The 23868-nt window shown below is 33.5% G+C and overlaps 1 protein-coding gene across 1 annotated transcript in view; it reads left to right on the forward strand.

The window, feature by feature from the left end:
• The window catches only part of LOC129231436 (sex comb on midleg-like protein 2), an 89639-nt gene that overhangs the window by 57667 nt on the left and 8104 nt on the right, over positions 1–23868 (forward strand). The window contains exons 9-10 of the mRNA XM_054865751.1: positions 1096–1296; positions 15020–15196. Coding sequence (XP_054721726.1) covers positions 1096–1296; positions 15020–15196 — 378 coding nt within the window. The remainder of the gene's footprint in view (positions 1–1095; positions 1297–15019; positions 15197–23868) is intronic.

Below are 23868 nucleotides of genomic sequence, written 5' to 3' on the forward strand. Positions count from 1 at the left end.
AATAATTTTTCGTTATCAATTACACTTTGTTAGTTAACACATTGTGGACACGTAGAAAATGAATATATGTTCCTGATCTAACATATGTGAAATTGTTTGGAGACCCTTAAGTCAACAGGTTATGAACCTTTTAGAACCGATAAGAATTTTCATGAAAAAATATAAGATAGGACATGAAAATTACCACCTAGTAATGCTCGTAAATGGTCATTTTGGAAAACGAGAAAATCATGAGAATTCTTAGAACCAGTCAACAATATGTTATGAAGTGAAGTTTGCAGTTGTCAAGATTTAGGGGCTCTAAATTTGGTTCTTATGCTTTAATATGTACATTTCATGTATGTTTTTATTCTGTAAAATTATGCAGAAGCGTTTACCTCCTCTCCCCTGAAACAGCAGCACAGACTAAGGTAGGGCTTCCTTTGCCAATTAAAGAAGTGGCGAAAATGGCTTTTTTGTTGAAAACTCAACTATGGTGTCTATTTTAGCCAAATTGTTGGCAAAATTGACTATCTTGCTGTTAATTGTGAAAAAAAAAGAAAAAAGAAAAGGACTGTTTTTGTGGAATAGTGATGGAAAAAGGATTTGGACTTTTTTCTCTTTTTACCCCTTGCAACCAGGAAGTATCTTTGGCTGAAGAGTCCTACTTTCTAACTCCTTTAAGCACGCCAGATTTGATAATAAAAAAATCCCCAACTTGACCATGACTAGCTACCCAAACTTTCATTGAGGTATATTATTTGCATTTTCCTGGTTTGTCACCGAGGATGAGACACCTTGGATAGAAAATTGCCAAGTTCTTTTGATGGCACCATTCATCACATATATTCATGCTCATATATGAAAAGGTTTTGCTTTGTGATCACAATTTTTTTAAGGGTTAATTTTTATCATCGTAAATTGTATAAAGATTTCCCATTTCTGATTACAATCTTTCTTAATTGTTGCTTTTCTTCTGATTGAAAATGAAGGTCAATAAAATTTTGTGCTTTACTTCTTCTTGTGTTTTAATTTAAAATTCTGAAATTAGAGATAAAATATCTATGCACAAATGTTGAGCAACTTCATATTAGTAATTATTTTTCTTTATTTTAGTCTGTGCATTCATAAATCACAGCTGTACATGTGGACCCTATTTGAATCCAAAAAGGATAGCTAGTTTGCCACTTAAGTATGGTCCTGGATCTTTAAACCGAGTATTGAGAGAAGCTGTACAAGCTTTTATTGATTGTGCAGAAAATGAAAAAAATATTTTCTGTTTACTACGACGAGGGTTAGGAAAAGTCATTATAAGAGGTAAAAAATCTGACAGTTTTATTTTATTTTTTCTTAGATATTTAATTTTTCATTTGTTCTGTTGTGTGTATTACAGTGACATCATTGAATGTATGTCCCTCATTTGACTACTTCATGACTATGTAAAAAAAAAAAAAAAAAATCTTGCTTTTGTTAAATAACTTCAATTAAATGAATTTTAATGCCAGGAAAAAGTCCAGAACAATATATTTTTTTAAAACTGGAATAACTTTCTTTCTTAATTTCCTTTTGTGTGGTTTAGGTAAGCATATAGACAGCTCTGAGTAGAATTGATTTCTGATGAGCGATATGCAGCATCCAGAGATGTAATTAGTTAAATTGCTGATATATGCCTGTTTATGATCGAATTGTGCAGTTTTTATATTCTTGTTTGAAAAACTATTGTTTTTGCAATTGCACAAAAGGTTTGTTTTGCAATTATGGTTTTTGCTGATTGTTGCTATTATTCTGAATTAATATGATTAAAATTTGGCTGTTGAATTTCCTGTACCTTACTACATTTGTTCTGTTAATTGGAAGTTTATCCAGAGCTTAACAAGCTTACTTTCCCTTTTATCAACACAAATTTGCTAGCTGTAGCTGTACCTCTCACTTAATTGTCTCAGGTTTCCTCGTAATTCAAATGTAGATTTTGAATAGATAAAAACAATTTAAAAAATATATGTAACTTAACTGTTAATCATTTACTTTTAGTAAATTTAGTTAAGTTGCCAGTTGCTGTTTCTTGCAATGTTGTCGACAGATCCTTGTTTTTAGCCAAATCTAGGCACTCAAGCAGTTTTTCCTCTCAGTTTTTTTATCCTTCTTCATAATTTCCCGATTTTTAACATTTTTAAAAAGTTGCAATTAAGATTTATTGTTTTAAAGCTTAATATTGATGTTTGGTTAAAAATTTTTGGCTGCCTAACTTATTGTTTCATGATCATTCATTTTGGTTTGTTACTAAGTAAGTTTTTGAGATTAATACAATGAAAGTCATTGATCGCTGCAATTAATCAAATTTAATATCTCATGAGATTTCCTTTTAATTCACACCATGAAACCAACAGTATAAAATTGGTAGATTGAAGGCCATTTAAATTATTTTTAAACCTTCCTCACTTCTCAGTTTCCCTCCATTCTCCTTTTCTGTTTAAGCCATTCAGGAAATGCAGAAACTTAAAAAAAATAAAGTAAAAAGAAAGCAATTTTTATTAAATAAAGACACCTCTTTTGCAAGAAATCATTTCAAATACAAATACAAATGTGACGACCAGTAACAGGTTCTGGGTCCAGCTAGGCTGGTCCTAGTCATTTTATTAGTTCCCAATGCAGATCAATGGCCCTCTTAAAGCCATCCACCCCCTTGCGCATTATCACCTCTTCCGGTAAGCTGTTAGTGCCCGCGAGAGAGGTGAGATGAAAACAAGCAAGGTGCTATACTGGCGTACTTATTCCTTATGGAGCGTTTCTACAATTTTGTCAAAAATTAAGTTATGAATTGCAAACAAAAATACCAACAGGAAAAAAAATCTTATGGTTTGTAAACATGTACATTTTGAATACAAATGATTCAAAATGTATATTCATTGTACTACAGTATCATATTATAAAGGTGTAAAGCTATTAATGATTAAAAGGTATGCATTTTCATAAGAAAATGTAGTATTGTAAAATAACTTATTTTCGCAAAAATGAAGATATCAGTGATTTCCCGAATTTATATGGGCGATGGGCAGTACCAGTCACTTTTGTATATAAAGTTGAAATTGATCGCGAGACTTAAATATTCGCGATTACAACTGGTTCGTGAATTGTAAAGCCTCTCGAAAACAAGTGCTTTTGCAGTGTCATGTCTATTCATAACTGGAAAAATGAGGATTCTTTTAAAAATTGAAATTGGGTTTTTATTTTTTGATAGATTACTTGGCAAGGAAAATGCATATTCTTAAGAATGTGATTGTGAATTTGTATGAGACACTATAAGTAAAAATGAATGAATAAATAAATATCTCTACTATAAAAATGTATGAACAAATTTCAAAAAATAAAATTTAGATCTTTTAAAAAGATACTTTATATAAAGGTTGAATCCATTTTTAAGGAAGGATTTTTAAAAAGTGCATTTTTTTTAATTGTACTGTTTTTTAAATTGTAACTTTCAATAAAATTAATTCTCAAAAAGTAATTACTATGCATAATAAACTGGCAGTTATTTACTTTAGAAGAAAATTCTCCAACTAAAAACTCCTTATAAATCCATAAAACAAACCATATAGCAACGCAGCTGTGCTATAAATTTTCTGTATTATGTAGCTACACTATATGACCAAAAGTATTGGGACACTTTCAAAAATTCACATTTTTAAGGATTTCTTAAAAAATATGAGACCAATTGCTTTGAAACTATTGTCACATAAAAAACATGCTCCAGCAGTCATTTTGCAATAAAAATTATATCACTCTTGCATTTGGGGGATCAGTAACAAATTGAGGAAAACAAAAATATTTTTTGGTTATCATTCATTGTAAGTAGCTGAGAATAAGCTGTAAATTTCAGAAATTAGTTAGCTTAATCATACTGACATACTTTTGAAAGGATATCACTGATATTCACAAAAATATAAGCATTTCTTTCAAAACTACGAATCTTATTTAAAGGTTTTAGACTCATAATACGTAAAGTTTTCCATCAAAGGCTTAAGAAACTTTCAGAAAATTTGACAGCATACAAGAGAAACATAATATTGAAATTTGAAATTAAAATGTTGAAAATTTGATAAAATATGAATATTTAAAGCAATTAATTTATCACTGCGCAAGTGCGAAAGATAGCAATTTAAAACTTTCATCATCTAATACCCAATTAGATTCTTCAACTCATGAAAAAAAATTTCAGTTCAATATCTTAAAAATTCCCAAAGTTATCAGCGATCTAATGAGCCGAATTTCAATAATTTTTAGATAGGCGACGAGTGGTGAGGGTTCGTTCACAAGTTTGTAACATTTGCTTGCTATCGTTCAATATGATTTATGATAAAAACAACTTTTTGCGAAGGATTGCTCGCGATTCGTAGCCTATTCAAAAGTTATTCAAATTCAGTTGTTAGTTTGCTGATAACTTTCTAAATTTTTGAGACATTGAACTGGAGTTTTTTTATTAGCTAAGGAATCTAATTGTGTATTAGATGATAAATAGCTATCTTTCGCATTCAAATAATTTCAATCAAATATCGCATCAATAATTTCAAATTTTAGTATTATGCTTCTTTTGTATGCTGTCAAATTTTCTGAAAGTTGGTAAGCTTTTAACGAAAAACTTAGCGTGATATGAGCCAAAAACCTTTAAATAAAATTTGTAGTTTTGAAAGAAATGCTTATATTTTCGTGAATATCAGTGACAGCTTCTCAAAAGTATGAAAAATAATTGTACGTAGTAAGCTAACTAATTTCTGAAATTTACAGCTTATTCTCAGCTATTTACGTTGAATGATGTCCAAAAAACATTTTTATTTTCCTCAATTTGTTACTGACCACCAAAAGGCAAGGGTAATATGATTTTTATTGGAAAATAACAGCTGGATCCTACCTGTTAGCTGACAAGAGTTACAAAGCAATTGGTCTTTTATTTCTTGAGATATCCTTAAAAATGTGAATTTTTGAAAGTGCCCTAATATTTTTGGTCATATAGTGTATATTTGCACATGGAAACACAGAAACATAAAACTAATTAAACCAATTTTAAAATTTACACATCAGGAATCAGACATTTAATTATGACAAATTTTTCACGAAAAGTTAAACCATCTTTACTTAAATTTGAACAGCGACAAGATCAACAACATTTCAACTCAAAGATTTATGGCAACCCCTTATAGAAATTAAATGTTAACTACGTCAAAAGTTTCAATATGTAGACCGATTTTTTTGTTGAACATAGGGAAAAGAAAACATTTCAAAACCGATGCTACCCAAACAGGTAAGGTATTCATAAAAAAACAGTAATTAAAATGCAAATTGCTGATGCTTTGTTGGGATCCAATTTTCACCACGACAGTTTATTAACCATTTCTTTCTTTTTTCTTCATCTTTTGGGAATCTAAACATTCTCATTTTGTGATTGGAGCTATTATTGCAATTTATTGTGACAGAATTGCCCATTTTTCTAGATTTATGCCCTCAAATCGGTAAGAGTTTTGTTAGCAGACGACACAAGCAAGTGTAGTCATTGGCATCAAAATGGCTGACTGGTCAGTTCCTATCTATAGTAGCCTTACCACAACCCTACTCTAATGTAGTAGTTCTTCCTAACTTCCAGGTTAGCCTGAGATTTGAAAAGCTTAAAACAATGACCCATCGTCCTGCTTTCCGTGCAAAAATTTAATCCATTTATAGCTTTCATTTTTTATAAATTGACTGAAATCTCTAATATTTTAATTGAATTTTTGAAATTTGCTCCTTGTATAAAAGAAACATGTTTCAGCATCATGCTAAAAATGAGTATGTTGCTTGTCGAAAATTGCGTGTCATGCTTGCATCCTAAATATACTGCAATTATTTTGGAAGTTGGAAGTCATTTTAACCATTACTTCTTTAAATCAGCTTATTTTAATAATAAGAACATTATTTTTTTTTTTTCTAAACTTGATTTAACATTGCTTTTAGACTTTCCGGTGTTAAAACGAATGTAGAAAGGAACTACAAATGAATAAATTAGAAATGCATTTATTATGAATTAAGCAAGCTTGTCATCAGAAATTACCTCTCATATTAATACAATGAGTGCACAAAACGTTTTTCATCTTAAATCTTTCCAATGATAAAATAGAAAATGGTAGAGAAAGAAGAGATGCATTCTCTCTATTTTGATTTGTAATATTTAGAATGTTTGGAATTTTGTATTAAAAAAAAATCGATTGTAAGATCTTAAATTACAACTACATTTTTCCTCCATTTTACAGGGTGGGAAATTTTTATGTAAATTGTGCAAATAAGCCTTTTTGAAGCTGTTTAATACCTCTGCACTAGGGCTTGAGGTTACAACTTCGTGCATCTTGTAAATATTTTAAGTGTTTTGAAACATGGAAATATTTTATTTTTCATTATGGTTTTAATATTACAGTGGACTCACTCTATTCTGAATGCTCATGGTTCCGAACAAAAGTGTTCAGATTATGGGGGTGTCCATTATACAGGGTATAACAGTACAGCGTTTACAGACTTTCAGGTCAGATAGAGTACACCTAGATTACGGGAAATCACATAGCAATGCATGGTCGGAAACGCGATCCTGGCCCGGTAGTGATGACACAAATCACCAAAAAGACAAGACACGAACAAGGGAAGAAAACATGTTTATTATCCTTAGTACAGCAAAAAACTAAGGAAAAAGAAAATGAAGGAGCCAACAATCGTCATCAAAGTAGGTGTTTGAAATTGCGACCCCGGGCCGTGATGCATGCCTCACATCTCCAGCGCATTGAAGATCGAACGTAAAAGCGAGTGCGGCCACAAAAACTGCATGTGCGCATGCACCGTCATTTGACGCTTCGTTTTACGTAACGACGTCTATCTTACCAGACAAAAACTTACCAGCAATTTTGCTGTATTGGAAATAACACACATGTCTTTTCCTCTTATTTGTGTCCTCTCTTTCTTGCACTTTGTGTCGGCACTATCGCGTCAGGAAAGCGTTTCCGATCATGCATTGCTATGTGACTTCCCATCATCTAGGTGTATGCTATCTACCCTGAAAGTCTGTAACTGCTGTACTGTTACACCCTGTACAGGAAGCTTGGATAATGCATGTATATGTATTCTGTTGCATTTGTGGACTATGTTTAGTACTTTGTCCAGTGATCTATACCAGTAACTGAGGTAGAGGTGTTGAACTTTGGATTGGTGACTAGTGTACAGGGTTTGTCCGGAAAGTAATAGGACTGAGTCGATTAAAAAAAATTTATTGAGCCAATTGTTACAATTCTTTAAAAACTTTCAAAATAGGCTCCTTCTGCGCGGATGCAGCCCTGCCAGCGTGATTTCTAAGCATTAAAGGCGTCACGGTAGGCATTCTCCGGAATAGCCTTGAGAGCTTCGGTGCATGCTGCTTGGATCCCCTCTGTTGTCTCAAAATGTTTGCCTTTCATCGGCCTTTTCAGGCGAGGAAACAAAAAAAAAGTCCGGGGGGCCACATCTGGGCTGTAGGGCGGCTACGGAAGCGTTGGGATGCCGGCTTTGGTCAGGTAGCTTTTCGTCGTCAGTGAGCACTCTTGGGACCAACTTCGTGCACACCTTGAGCATGTTCAAATGCACCCTCACAAAACCATAAACCTCAGATTTTGGTAAATTTAACATTTGGGCAATTAAACGAATACTTAGTCGACGGTCTCAGTTCAAAACTTTGCCCACACGAGTCACATTGTCGGTGTTTGTCGAAGTCTAAGGTCTTCCAGCACGGTCTTCATCGGCGACCTCTTCCCGGCCTGCACAAAAGACCTGGTGCCACCAAAACACACCACTTCTTGCAGGCTTACACAGCATCTGGGTAAGCCTGCTTGATCATATCAAATGTCTCTGTCGCAGATTTGCCGATTTTGACACAGAATTTAATCGCGCACCTCTGCTCTAACGAACGCTGCATTTTCGGCTTGCACCACTCACAGAAACACGTCGAGCGAAAATGCCTGTCCTGACTCTCCAGGTGCTCGGAGACAATCGACTAGTCGCTCATTCGTTAGCTAGGAATGCCCTCTGCCGAATCCTGGCGGCGTGTGCACACTCTGAAGTACAGCCGCGGTGGAAAAAAATCAGTCCTATTACTTTCCAGACCAACCCTGTAATGTCTAATTCAACTAGGTAGGATCTAAATTTTTGCATTTATTAATTTCTTTTTTTAGTGTAAAAGTATAACCTTACATTCAACAATAAAATATTACAATACAGCTATCGGTACAATACCGTTTTTGTATTGTATATCCTCATGCAAGGTATTTGCTATCATCCTAGTGAAAATATTTCCATGTGATTCTTAGCTGCATTTTGCTGAAAGGTCTTGAAAACAACTGGATACAATGGTTGGATTTTTGAAATATAGCTCAGTGGCAAACTTCAGGCTCATATTGCTCAGCTGAATAATTTCATGTGATGCAATGATATTCAGGAAAATAATTTTTCTTCTTCCTTGATCAATTTTCTTTTTAATGCCATTCAATCAGTGATGAAATCGTGACTGTATTTTAGGCTTTCTAATTTGCTTCATAGGAATTCCCGAGGACAAATTGTAAACATGTTCAGTATATAGAGAATTGATAATTGCGGAGAATTGAAAATAACGTTCATAATATTGGGATGTTCATATTATATGGTGTTCAGAGCAGAGAGAGGTCAGCCTATATACCTGTATGTTAACTCTATGTTCTGCTGCTCTTACTTTTCTAGCAAAAATATTTTTATGGCAGGAAATAAATTAGGGAGCATTATTTGTATATGAGTAAGAGCTTTCTTTTATTATTTTGGTGCCAAATGCAAAATATAATATGTTTTTTGGTATTATGCTTTGCTTGGGAATTTCATCTTTCTTCTGAGATGAAATGTTCTAGGTCTACAAATTCAGTATTTTAGTCTGGCTTTGTTTTGAGAATAAATAATTAGTTAGCGCTCAAAATTAGCGGTCATTATTAATATTTTGCAACCAAAAATTTTGTCTTGACAACCTCGATTTTTAACCCTGTCGTCATTCTGACTCCTAACTTTTTGCTTCCCACCTCAATGTCCAGCTCCCAGTTTCAGAAAATTTGTTTTGAAACATCTACTTCCTACCCTCTTGAGATTATTGCTGTGCCCCCCCTCGCCCCTTTCACCTGTTCATTCCTTATCAGCGTCATGCCTGAAATGCGATAACACACTGGGTCGAAAAAGCCAAGCATGTTATCTGCCATTTGTGGTCCAATCTCATGTACTTCCATTTATAATAATCTTAAACATTCAGCCATTAGTAGCCACACTTATGCATTCTCTGCAAGGGTGAATCAGAAATCTAGCTGGATTAATTCAGTTTATGACTTAACAAAATTATAAATGTTCTTTTTTCCTTTTTTTTTTGATTTTCTTACGATTTTGAACTGTTACATATATTCAAGTGCAGGGGCGGACTGGCCAGGTCGGCTAGTCGGGGATCCCCGACCGAGCCAACCGCCCGGTGGGCCACTTCAAGCATTTTTTTAATAGAACTTAATACATTTAATCTCACACCTAACATTTTTTAGAGTGTCATTAAAAAATAAATAAATAAAAACATTTAATTCGTTTAATCTATGTAAAAAAAAAGGCATTTGGAAACAGGTTTTTTTTCCACCCTAAGCAGGGACCAAAGTAAATAGCCGAAGTTCACGACGTACGAACGCTTTCCTCTCTTTTATCAACTTTCTCTTTAGTTTTTAGAGCTCTGGGGCCATGGCTCCCACATTGAGGAAACGGGAGGGGACTAGATAAATTGGGGTCTGACGCAGCCTGGAAAAGCGCCCGGGATGAAAAAAGCGGGTTAAAAACTCGTATTTGTACTTCTGTTAACAAAAATTGAAGGGACTTGCACCATTAGACAAAGCGGCCCCGGCACTGCTATAAATGTGTGGACAATGCTTTGGGGTGTTGATACATGAGTACAAGCAGGGGCATACACAGGTGGGGGGGGGGAGAGAAGGGACAGCTGTTGGTCCGGTTCTGATCCTGAAGAAGGCCCGAGATTTTTTAAATGAGGGTTGAAATATATGTAGGGACGTTGAGGGTAAACAAGATAGAGGGTAATAGCCCGAAAAAGTCATTTGTGACGTGCCCCAAAATTTCTGTGCATGCCCCTGGAATTCATTGGTTGTGACAGATTCAACTAAATGCTATCAGTTGGCAATATATTTCATTGCTCTATTGTAAATTATCGCTATACGAGTATTTTCATCTCCGAATCTCATACGAGAAAGCTGAAGTAAGTCTGGACTACGATAAACTGAATCTGAAACAGAACAAAATTTCGACTTCGAAAGAGCTCCTGAACACAGGCGGATTTAGGACTGAGTTCCGGGGTGCTGGGGAGGGCAAGGTTTCTTTCTTTTTCTTCTTCTTTTTTTTGAACTACATTAGTTGTTGAGTAATTTATCAAAGGGGAACATGTCAAATTTTTTGAAAAATTCATTTTATGATATTTTTTAATTCTTTCAGACAACCTTTATCAAATCACTTACTCTCAAGAAGTCCGAACGTGGAAAATCCTATTTTATTAAAGGGTAAAGTGTGGCTTTTTGATCAAAAGGTAACAAATCCGTCCTCTGCACGTTTTATTTTGAACAAAAGTGGACATATCCTGAAAGAATCTGTAGTACGAAGACTTTTAGATCCAAAGGAACACATGTCCAAAATTCTTAAATTTTAATCCACTACTTTTAGGTTTGTGTACTTTGATAAGAGAATATGAGAAGGTGAAATATTAAGAGTTTAGTTGAAATTGGAATTTTTAACATTCAGGATTTCATTCAAAAGGGCACATATCCAAAATTAAGAGATCCTTAATTCGTTTTTCTCACCTCCTGAACATTTTTGGAAACTGGATATGTTCCTTTTTGATAAATTAGTCCTAGGTTGTAATCAGGGCCCAGATTTATGCTTAACAGGATACCTAAGGTATTTCAGATATGAGGTCCCTCTGTAGTTTAAAAGTCACTGATGATACTAGCCAAGAACCAGTTCAGTCCAATTTTTTTTTTTAAATTCATTTTTGCGTGTGGCCGATAGTATAGAAGTTTCGATTGGTGCTACAATGGGAACCAAATGTAAGATCAGACCTCTGCTTTCTAGTAAATAATGTGGGAAAGATATTAGCCTTTTTACTGGACACTGATGTTATTTGTTGGTCTTACCAAAAATGAGTAAGTCTGGACTTACTTGGTTCTTGGTTCTTGCATCAAGGCCCTCAATTGTGTTTTTCAGATTTAAATATCAAAAAATTGCCAGATAAAGTCTTCGAAACTTCGTCGTTCCCTTAAAGTCACTAAAGATAGCCTAAAATTTCACATTTTGAAATTTTCGTGGGAGAGCTCCGTAACCCTTTTATAAGCACTGTAGCCAAAAATTGATTTCAGTTTCAGAAAAAATGCCCTGAGGGAACCAGTGTTTCCCCCAGACCAAAAAAGAGGCAGTGCGCTTTCAGGTAAAAGGGTACTGTTTAGAGAAGTTTTGTAAAATGCAAAAGGTGCTTCTTTTACTTTTTGGAGGTACATACAATGTTCAAGTGTTTTCCATAGTAATTATTTTTAAAATATTGAAAAGCTTTTTGATGTTTAGTTTTAAAGGTAATGCAAAAAATATTCAGATATATTCTAATCATATTCTTGTGGATAAGTAAGTTATTGAAACGAAAGAGTGACGTTTCAAGGACAGGCTTATGTGAATCTTTACCTTTTGAAAAAAAAATTAGCTTTTGTGCAGTTTTGTCTAAACTTTTAAGGGGCAAGAAGGGATGATCAAGTTAAGGTTCAAAAGTTAGCTTAAAAGCGGAAGGGCACAGCGTCCTCCTAAAAAATCTGGGGGGAAACACTGGATAAACCTGTCCCATTTCCTTTTAACGTTTTCAAACACATTATAAGATTGTTTTTAAAATTCCAATGTTGAAAAAACTTCCCATTTCGGAGAATTTTTGGCGAGAGCCATCGACATTTCATTGTAAACAAAGATAGCCAAAAATAGACTTTAATTTAAAAAAAAAAAGTTAAGAAAACAAAATCCTGGGGGAACCCTTTCTTTTTCCTGTTTTAACGTTACCGAAAATTGTAAAATAACGCTTTTTGACATCAACTTTGAAAATATTGCTTGGAAGGGAACTCTAGAACCCCTTCTCCCAATTCTTTTCGCCTTATGCCTATACAGGTCAACCAATTTCGAAAAATTCCTGGGGAATTTACCTAATTCCTCCCTTTCCTCGTGTCCTTCCTATGTTGTCGGTATAGTAGCCTAAAGATGTGCCTTTTCAGACTTATACCAGTAGTATCTTTTTAAGGCACATAAAAAATGAGTCAGTGTTAGCTTTATTTTACGTTTCAATTTTCTTTTTTTTAAACTTTAAAACTTGATTTAGAAACTTAAAGGGAAATAGGAACTATAGCCGTAGTTTAATGTCTTTGCTCTTCTCGAAAGAATCGAGATCCGGTACTGGTCAATTCAACTTTTTTAATTTACAGAGGTGGGTTAAAATACTCTTTTGCCGACTGGGCTAAAGTCAGCCAGTCCGCCCCTGTTCAAGTGTGACTATTTTCCGCGTCTTCGCAGAAATCCGCTTAAAAAAAAATGCATTTGGATCAATCTAAATCTGTTGGGGGATTTGTGACCAAAGTGTGTGTGTGTGGGGGGGGGGGGGGGGGGTATAACATTTTAACAGATTTCTTGTAGTTTAGAAGAAGTTTTATCATTGTAAGCTTATATTAATTAGTGAAAAGTGAATTTGTTTTGGAAACACGCCAACATCATACACGTGGCGTGCTAACTTTGAGATTCCGTTTGCATCCTGAAAGTATTTTATTCTTCTAAAAGTTAAAAGCTGTTTTAACCCTTGTTACCTTTAATCTACTCATTTTATTTTTTGTTTCGGGAAATTATTTGTTTTTCCTTTATTTGCTTTTAAATCATTGATGTGTCTCAGTTTAATTATTTGCATGTTAAAGTATCACTAAATCATGGGTGCCCACTTAGGGGGTGAGGGAAGGGGGGGTCATGTGCCAATAAAATTTTTAGAGGGGTGTTTTAAGTAACATGTTCCTTTCTTTTTTTTTGGGAGGTGGGGGAGGGGAGGACTCCTGTATTGGGGGTATTTCGTGGTTGATAACTTTGTGGTAGGTTTGCTTTCAAACTTTATTGTTTTGTGATGCGTCTCAATTTAAATATTTGCCTGTAAAAGTATTTCTAATGCTTTTCATCAGGGGTGCCTGCCTAGAGGGGGTGGGGGGGGGTCATGCTCATTAAATTTTCAGAGGGAGGTTTTAAGTAATACAGGGTTAGCATAAAAGAATATCCCAGTTTTAAAAATTTATTTCATTAACTATTACACTTGGCACTACAAATGATACACAAAAATAAAAATAAACTGAAAATGTTTTTGCACTCACAAATGTTCGATGTTTGCGCCTTTCCTAATGCAATACACATCTATAACATAAATTTTGGAGTGTTTCACTGTCAATTTTTCGTAATGCTACACATATGCGATCTTTCAGTTCTTGCAATGTTGTTTGGTTTGATTAGGTTTTTTGGCACAAGGTTAGGTATTTGGCTTGCAATGTTGTACAGTAAAACCTGTAAAGTTGACCGTCCTTGTAAGTTGACCGCTTTTTTCAGGCATGGAATTAGCTCTTATCATAAAAATCAACCTTTGTAAGTTGACCACCTGTTTACATTGACCACTAAAGTAGTGCACCGCAAGCGGTCAACTTACACAGGTTTCACTGTATGTAATGGTGCTATAAAAACACTGGCTTTGATAAAATCTTGTTAAAAAAATCACATGGGGTTAGGTTTGGGGATCTGGCTGACCAACACATAAAAGGTAAATCATCGTTACCTGCACGGCCAAACGTCAGGGACACAGCGAAGTGGGAGGGGGGGGGGGACACTCCCCAGAGGTCTAGGTTTTAACTTTGTTGCCAATCCTAATACAGTAGTTAATACACATGTAGGGACTGTTGTGACCAAAACATACCCTTCCAGAAGGAAGTTCTGGCTGGGCTAGTGCGGAACATGAACATTTAAGTAGTTATGTGCCTTAAAAAAACTTTCAGTTTATATTTATTTTTATGTATCATTTATAGTTATAAGTGTAATGAAATATGGATTTTTAAAACCAGGATATTCTTTTATGCTAACCCTGTATATTTCTCTTTTTGGAGAGGGGGGGGGGAGGAGGGGCTCTTGCATTGGGTAAACCGTAGTTTGTAACTTCTTAGTTTTAATGGTAACTTTCATGGTCTTATGACGATCAAAAAAATTGCTATATGTTGCAGCTCCTGTTTGCTTTATGTCATAGTGTATAAAATTATTTAAATTGCAGTTGAATTAAAATTGATTAAGTTTATTAGCAACATTTCATTCTTGGGGAAGGGATTGGCATTCTACTCTTCATATTTACAATGCACAATAGCAATAACTTTGTACCGTCAGTTTTTTTTAAATTTATTTTATTTACTTTTTTTAAAAGCTAGTTTAAACTTTTATGTTTATTTTATACAATTTTGCATAAATCTTTGAATAATTTATGGATTTAACCAACGTTATTTGGAAATTGCAACCAAACCAAATATTTTGGCAACTAAAAAAAAAATATTAGGTGCCATTGGCACCAAACTGATGGATGCTAATTTCGACTTACAAACCATTTAACAAATCGACTAATATTCAGTTCATTGTTTTCATTCTTTATGATAGATTTAAAATATTGTTGAAAATGATTAACTTTTTGATCTATATTTAAAATATTGTTAAAGATGATTAAAATACCATATTGGTCAATGAAATAACTTTTATTTAGCTTAAATTACAAAAAGTTTTGTATGAAAGTTTTTATAATTTGAATTCTTTTATTGTGGCAAGTGTTTTCAATTTAGTTCTGTTTGTTAAAACATATTTACATGAACTTATCATTACTATGATTTTGTTGAAAATAATTAAAATTCTTTTTATTTTCAAACCTTAGCAAATTTTGATGGGAAAATGCATACATGTCGATTACCCCCTATTGGCAGTGTTCCATCATTTTGGAGTTTTTTGGAAAGTCTCTTTGAAGATCTTATGTGTTGTGAAAATTTTTATACTAGTCAACCCTTAGATGGTGGGTGTACAAAATGTGCAAGTAAAGGACCCGTAAGAAGAGGTAAGCACATTTTTAATTGTTTGATTTTCATTTCAGAATGATCTTTCTCTCCGTAAGTTTAAATATTCAATTTTCAGCTAGCAGAATTTGGAATTTATTGTGAGTTAGTTAATTTTGAAAAATGCTAAATTTCTTGTAAGGAATTCTTAATGATACTATGAATTCTTATTATTTATTTAACATATAACATTGTTTCATAAGTTTTGGCTATAGTAGGTTCTCGATTTTCTTATATCTTTCAAAACCACAAATGTTATTCTAGTAATTGGGACGTATTTCTCAATCTTAAACACGTGAGTGCCTTACATCAAGCAATGAAAAAATTTCCTGTTCATTTCATTGGCCACCATTCTAACACCGTGGAATGCAAATCTATGCCATGCAAATGCCTCTGGATATTTAAAGTTTCTCCAGATGATTTGCGTTAGTTGGTGGAATTCACTGTCAAAGAAAGGTACTGCATTTTTAGTTTAGTCTGCCCCCAGTTGCAGAAACTGTGAGATGCAAGACTTGCGTCCGTCGCAGATTTTTCAGAGACCTGCAGACAATTTTACCAAAGAGCAAAAAGAAAGAAAAAATAAATAAATAAATAAATAAAAGGGAAAAAAAAGAAATGCAACTTGGCAAAGATCGTTTGGAGATCGTTTTTTGACTGGAAAAGCATTGGATGCTTCAGCAGTTCAGCTTGAAACATAGTCACCATGTTTGGTCATTCACAAGATTGAAGTAGATAAGATGCTTAAGTGCCAAAAATTTCAAAAACAAAGCAGAATTAGGGCAATTCTGCAAAAAGTGATCCTGTCCCACCCAAATTTTTTTTTTCAAATAATATCGAAACAAACCTTATTTTTTGGTTTGTATATTAAAAATATCTGCACTTTTCAATTCTAGTATCAATTTTGAGTTTAAAATATGTTTATATATTATTTTTGCCTTATTTGATAACATTTAGACGAGGTAAAAAAAGGCATTGTTAGTGAAATAAATGTAAGAGCCATTTTTTTACTTAATCACCCATTTTTTTAGGAAAAACTATCAAATGTCATGAACACAGATACTTTACTATAATTATGTCTGAATTTTTTTTAATGAAGGCTTTTGATAAGTTTTTACTCCCCCAATATATGCAGGTCACTTTTTATTGGTCACACACATAATGCAAAAGACACAAAAGTTTTTTTCCAATGTCAAATTGAGCGACTGGAAGAAAAATATTTCATATCATAAATTAATTTGATGCATAATACCTGTAACCAGGCTTTCATCTTCAAACATTCGGTAGAAAATTTTAAACGAGGCTTTTTGAAAGATGTCGCACACGTAACGCTCCTGATTGGTTTTCATTATAAAACCATTTTTACGTAGCATTTTTACAGAAAAAAGGTTCTTTACATAATTTAACTATAAATATTGTGTGCTGGCACTGAAACCAAAACTCGATTTGTGTTAAAAAATAATTAATAATAATATTAATAATAAATAAATAAATAAGTAAGAATTGTTTATTTCATACCATAAGAACAATTTAAACTAAGTATTCGCAATCTACATACTTTAAGATAAAAAGTACAATGTTCTATTTACCTGAAATTGCATTAATATTTTTTGATAATTTTTGGCTTTTGAAAAGAGAAGTGAATAAATTCTACAGATGATTTAAAATATTCCAAACCACAAAAGTAAGTATTCGAAGTTCGTGATAGTTTATAAGCTTGACATTACTATTTAATTTGCATTCAAATGAAAATTAATTTCACTTTATTCTTTGTTTTGTGAATATATCCTTTCAGTTTAAGTATTTACTGGCTGCATTGCCCGGCGTTGCACAGGTCTGCCTCGAAAATAAGAGTTGTGTCCAGTGATGCATTTGCAATTATCAGGCTTAAATAAAGGAAAAAATAGTGTAAAACTTCCCGTCAATGTGTGGAAAAGATGCTGCTGTGTAGATTTATGCCACAAAATTTAAATTCAGACATCTGAGGCTTTTTTTTCAATTAAAAAAATGTTATCATCTATATATATAAAACGCTTATGCGTGGCACAAAACGAGCCTTTATTTCTTTCTCTCCGTTGGCAACGATTCCGCTTTGTTTACAATCGTTGTTTACAAGTGTTGCAAACTCGCTTCTAGTGTTAGATGTCTAGCGTTAGAATTTTGATTTTTGAATGAGTGTTTCCAATCACTTGAATATAATTTACAAAGAAAAGTGCAGTGTGCTTAGGAGTCTTTAGATGAAAGATTTAAACGCTGATCGGTAAGATATGCTGCCGATAGGATTAGGCGCTCAAACGCATGCCGTGAACTGCGAATTGCAAATCGAGTGAGTTCTGTTAGTAGTTTCAAACATATTTCCGGTATAATCATGCACTTTACTGGAGAAAAAAAGTTGAAATAACAGTGATACTAATGAAACTGGAGAAAAATATTATTTTATTTAAAAAAAAAATGCTAATAACAAAAATCCTTTTTTTAAAAAAATCCTTTGCAAAGTTAATGTTGATGTCGAAAAGTTTTTCCCTTAACCATAGTGCTTGCAAAAAATAAAGTTCCCTACTTACCAGGGCTGTAGAGGCGGAGGAAAAATGTCTTACTCCGACTACAGAATTTTTAGAGACTCCGACTTCTTTACCAAAAATTAGTCTGACTCTGGCTGTAACTCCGCAAATATTGGTAGAACTGCGAATTTTGAGAGAAAATTACCCACTCCGTCTCTTGAGTTTTCCACCTTCGACTCTGACTCCTTTACCATAAAACCAGAGTCCTACTCCACGAAAAGAAGGTGGATGACCTTAATGCGAAAACATCACTTGTATCATTTGTAATAGGTTGTTTGTTATTAATTTGGAATAGATAGGATTAGCGAGACCATGCCTCTTACTATTTGGTGCTTTCTGGAAGATTCTACCAATTACAAATGATGTCTCACTTCAAGGTCATCCACCTTCTTTTCGTGGTCAAACTTAACTAACTGCAACCTGTGAATACTGAAGTTTTTTTCTAACCACATTTTTTTATATACAGTTAAGCACCGCTTATATGTTTTTGAAGGGACTAATGAAAAAGTATACAAATGAAAAAATGTATAATTGGTGAAGAAAATGTATATTAGACCCTCTAGGAACAATTTAAAAAACGTATAATTGATAAAAACGAATAGAAGAGAAACATATAAACCGTGCTTCATGTTATTCCACATAGACTAAATGAATTTAGTGGACAATTCTCACTGCCAAACATGTCACTTAGTTTTGCAATGCATTGAAGTTAAGAACTAAACAACAATGACAAGTAAAAAAACAAATTGAATCATGAAGACCTGAAGAGTGAAACATTTCATACTTTTGCAATGGCATTGATGTTGAGAACTGACCACAGTGCCAAAGTAAAGCAACAAATTGATCGTGAAACCTGATTTTACTGCTAATATGTTTTCACAAAATCATTTTGACCCCCTGCTTTATTTATAGTCATTAGGAAGGCTAATCTAACGGGTAATTGTTTACGTTTGAATTTCGAAGGCACATTGCTATCGAATGAAATAAATGGTATCCGATGTATGACAAATATTAGTGTTATATAATAATCCATGATTTTTTTTGCTACAATAATATTTTTCTCCAGTTTTATAATTATCAGTCTTATGTCAACCCTTTTTCTCCGGTAAAGTGCATGATTAATCCGTAAATGTATTCGGAAACACTTGCGGAATTCTCTCGATTTGAAGACGGTGTGCATTTGTGCACCTTAGCGTATCGGCAGCATTTCTGACTAATTGCGTTCAGATCTTTCATCTGATGACTCCGTAGCCTGCTTCGTAAGTTATATTCAAGTGCTCTGAAGACCAGAGGCTCAGTGGTAGCCTTTTCATGCTGCAGGTCCGGGTTCGATCTCCGGGTTGGGCATGATTGATTCAGCTGTTCATTCCTTCAGTGAGTCGATAAAATAAGTACCAAGTATGCGTGGGAACTAAACCCTGGGGGTTCCGCGTTAGGCTGACCTCTTAACCAGAACATCTGCCTAGCACTCCAGAGCCCTTGGTCAGAAGGAGTGAGATGGGTACAGTAGGCCTTGGCCGTCATAAGCTGTCGTGCCACTGGATTTGGTTTCTTGACTCTTAAACACTCATTCTAAAATTTTTTTTACTAAATCACTGCTTTCAGAGAATATCAGAAGTTGCTTGCTCTTTGCAACTGTTAGACATATTAAAACATATATACACACATGTTTTGACACTGAACATAGTATAATTAATGACTATGAAGTGTTTTTTAGTGTGTTAACATGGTAGGGTTTTTTTCAGTGCAATTTCTTTTGCATTCAGTAAATGTAGGAAACAAAGATTATATTATGTTTGTAATTTTAGTACAAAAATGTTCCTCTACATACTTCTCTCAAAAGATAATGGAATTGCAAACTTTTGCTTTATAATAATCCAATGCACGAGTTGCACGTCAAACTAATTGTCCCCTTTTAAATGTATGAAAATCATAAGTGTTATGATATTCATATGAAAAAAAACCTACCTTTTTTTAATACAGATAAAGCTAGACCAATATTTGGTGATCGGTGAGCGAGCGTAGCGAGCTCGGATCGCAAAGCGATCCGAAGGAACTGCGTAAGCAGTTCCGGGGGTTGGCGAGCGTTAGCAAGCAGGGGGCGATAGCCCCCTAGTTGTTAATAATAGGCCTAACCATCCTGTTACACAGATTTTCAGGCAAAAAGCCCCTAATGGGGGGGGGGGTCAACCTATATAGGGGGGCGAAAATACACCTATGTGAATTCTTAAGCACCAAAGGTCCTCTCTGCCAAATTTTGCAAAGCTCCAATGTAAACGAAATTTGAATCAGGAAAATCCCTGTGGGAGGGGGAGTCACAGCTCCCCTCCCACAGGGGGACAAAAATCTACATGTGAGTTCCTGAGCACCAAAGAACCTCTGTGTGCAATTTGGCAAAGATCCAACATAAACTGGATTTTTATTAGGAAATACCCCTCAACTGCTGCACGTGGTCACACACGTAATGCTAATAAAATATTTTTTATTGCTGTCGTACGAGCTTTAGGAAAAAAAGTTATGGAATACTTACTTGGTATACTTAGGCACATGCAAAAAAACTTCTGTTCATTTACCTTTCAAAACTTTGCAGGAAATTACAAAATGATAAGAGGTATAGCTTATTTTCAGATTCTCTGAGTCACACACGTAACTATAAAAAAATATTCTATAAAAGTTCAATTCTATAAAAAAAATTAAAAATTATCGTTGGAAAAAACACTGTCACCTAAAAACTCTTATATATATTCTGTAACTCCAATAGAAACTATTTAAGAGATATTTTAAAAATATCATTTTCGTTTTTATTGTTTTTTGCAAAGAAGTGGTGTCAAAAAGCCACACACGTAATGCTAGAATGGCTCATTAGATGTTTTATTTAATTGCAAACTAATGAAAATAACTTAAAATGGCACCAAATCGTTCATTTTTAAAAAAAAAATTTCAATAATTTTCTTGAGAAATGAAAAATTTTTATATTTAAAATTTCAGCTTATTCTCATTGCTTTGGACACAAAAGAACTAAAAAGTTTTCAAGTGAATTGTAGTCTCAAGAGGATTTCTATTTTTTAAATTATTTTTTTGCAACAATGTCGGAAATTTATATCTTAATTTTTGGAGTAGTCGGCATGTTTGGTCATTCCCAAGATGTTGGTAAGAAAGACTCTTTAAGTGCCTACGTTTTTATAAACAGAATTGGATGTTTACTGCAATGCAAACTATTGAAAATTATGCAAAATGTGCCATTTTGATCGGATAATTCTTAATTATTGTCTTGAAAAATGCAAAATTTATCTTTAGAATATTATCTGATCTTCATTGCTTTAGAGGCTAATGTGCTAAAAACTTACTATTTCATTTAAATTGTAGTTTTTTAAGGATTTTGAATTTATTACTACTTTTATGTAACAAATTCAAAAATCTATTTACAATCATGAATTTTTCATGTAGATGCCATGTTTGGTTATTCGCAAGATGGAAATAGATAAACCTATTAACTTGCCTCCAAAATTTCCAAAAACAGAATTGGATGTTTACTTCAGTACAAACTATTGAAGATAACATAAAATGTACAAAAAATCATGGTTTTTCAAAAATTATTTTCATGAAAAATGAATTTTTATCTGCACAATTGAATTTGATCTTCATTGCTTTCAAAGTTTTGCTATAAACTAAAACATTCATCTAAAATTCAGTTTCCTGCCAACTTCTTATTTATTAATTTATTTATTCATTCATTTTTTGAAAAAAATTCAAAAACCTATTTTAGCTTAAATTTTCCATCTTTAAACATATATGTACTGAATAATTGTTTTTCATAGTGCGCAGAGTTCTGTTTATTTTTATGAAAGTCGTGAAAACTGCTATCCCCTCCCCCCTTTTAATACTTTAAAACTCTGCGACAGTGGTGGCCACTAAGTTTTTTGGGTTTAGTGGCCACTGGCCAGTTGGCCCACTGGTTGTTTGGTGGCCACTGGTCAGTTCTGAGTCTTGACCTTTACAAGGGACTTGTGTATTTTATGAAAACTTAAAATAAAACTAGTAATAAGTTGCAGTTTATTTTCAACTGCCCAAAATAGTGTCGCAGACTGGCTAGAAAGTTTCTGCTACTGGGGGTCTGCCGAGTCGCCTATTTGTGACTCGGCAGTGCTTAATTGTATTTCGGCTTGTTAAAAGACTTTATTTGGTCACTTTACTGATTGGGTATTAAAGGTTATGCAAGTTTACTATGTAAGAACTGCTTCAAGATAAATTATTTTTCAATTTATATTTTTCATATGTAAGTAGCTCACCGATGAACTCTTTTGTATATATTCACCATGTAGAAAAACTAATGAAGATAATTTCAACTACAAGTATTCTTTCATACACATGACTTCTATTGCACTCTGCGACTTATAGAGCACTACATAAGTTAGATCTTTTTGGGATAAATTCACTTGGTTTCATCCGCCCACTGAAGTAACATTTATTCCAGAACTGCAATGTTAGCATAATAATACCGATTTGTTGTTTAGTTTTGTTTCAATTTTAGCTTTTTCCTGGAGTCTTTCTTAATATTATGGGCACTGCTGAAAAGTAAATAGATCATAGTTTTAAAAATATCGCTAAATGTAATTTAAAAAAAAAATAGTTCAGAACTTAGTTTCAAAAACTTTCAAAAATAGTACAAATATGGATCATTCAAAATTAAATGTTAAGAAATTGAAGATACTAATTCTAAAAATTTTCAATATTTCCAAACTCTTAAAACAGAGGGATTCCCAAACTTTTCGGATTCATGGCACCCTTTGAAGAATTAGAATTTTCTCACAGCACCCTACTCTATCTGTCATATACACATATCGTCACCTTCAGAGCAACAATAAGATATCTAATCCCAGAAATAACACTGAGATAGCTGTGAGACACCGATATATTGATACAATGGAACACCTCGTGTCACCCCTTGCCTCCCCCTACGGCACTCAGCTTTAGAACTCCTGCTTTATATAGTCATATTTTACTGACATTATAGGTGTTACAATTTATTAAATGTTTGTACGATCTGAAACCTAATTGATCAAAACTGTTTATAAATCCCAGTAGTATTCTTTCTTAATATTAAGCAAGGTCTGTGGGATGATCCCATTTTCTGAAATATGCCAAAATACTATTTGAAATTATGAAAATTATGCAAAGCATTTGCACTTTTTTGTTTAAGTAAAAGAAACAACTCCCCCAAAATGATGTTTGATCTGAGAGAGGAAGCAAACCTGACAATTTTGAACTTCATCTGCATGTATAAAATAGCTTCTCTGCACTGATTTATCAACACATAGCCGAAATTACTAAGTCTAGGCAGTTAAAATGTGGATGTATACAGGGTCTGTATAATAAATAATGAGACTCATTTTTTCCTGCTTAGACTGTACTTATACAATGGCTCCCAAAAGTGTTCGTACACCTATGACTTTCAATGAAATAGGACCCTATAAATTGGTTAGAATCATATTTCGGAATAGGTATTTAGTTATAAGATCTAAGATCAATTTTCAACAAAACTACATGAAGTTTTTTAAAAATATATTAAAACTTAATTTTTTAAAAACCAAAAAGTGCCGGAAATTTTATCTCACAAAAGTCTTCGTACACTTTAAAAATGTGTATATATTATTTAATAATCTAACTTTTTATTAAGGTATTATTTAGTAGACTATCATGTAGTATCAACAACACCTTTTAAACACCTAGGAATATAGATTTCATTCTTTCTCTTTCTTTTTTTGTGTAATTTCTGAGTAAGTGTTCAATTGCTCTTCGAGTCTTACTGTTTCTAGCTCTATTTTCATTTCAATGCCATATTTTAATAATCTAGCTATCTAGCCTCCATATATCTCTAAATATGTTACATTAAGTTCAAATCTGGAGATTGAAGGGATATTTTCTAAGCTTTAGGACAATTTTTGAGGCACTAGATGCAAAGGTTGAAAACCGTGTGCTTCTTCTCGTCATCTTGATTTTAAAAAAAGTTGTTTCGATAACCAAATTTTTGACGAAGAGTTCAAAATTGGTTTTTTAAAATATTTAAATGAACTGCCTGATTCATTATTTCATCAAAAAATTCCAAACTACCAAGT

Source organism: Uloborus diversus, chromosome 10, assembly GCF_026930045.1.
Source record: "Uloborus diversus isolate 005 chromosome 10, Udiv.v.3.1, whole genome shotgun sequence".
Lineage (NCBI taxonomy): Eukaryota > Metazoa > Arthropoda > Arachnida > Araneae > Uloboridae > Uloborus > Uloborus diversus.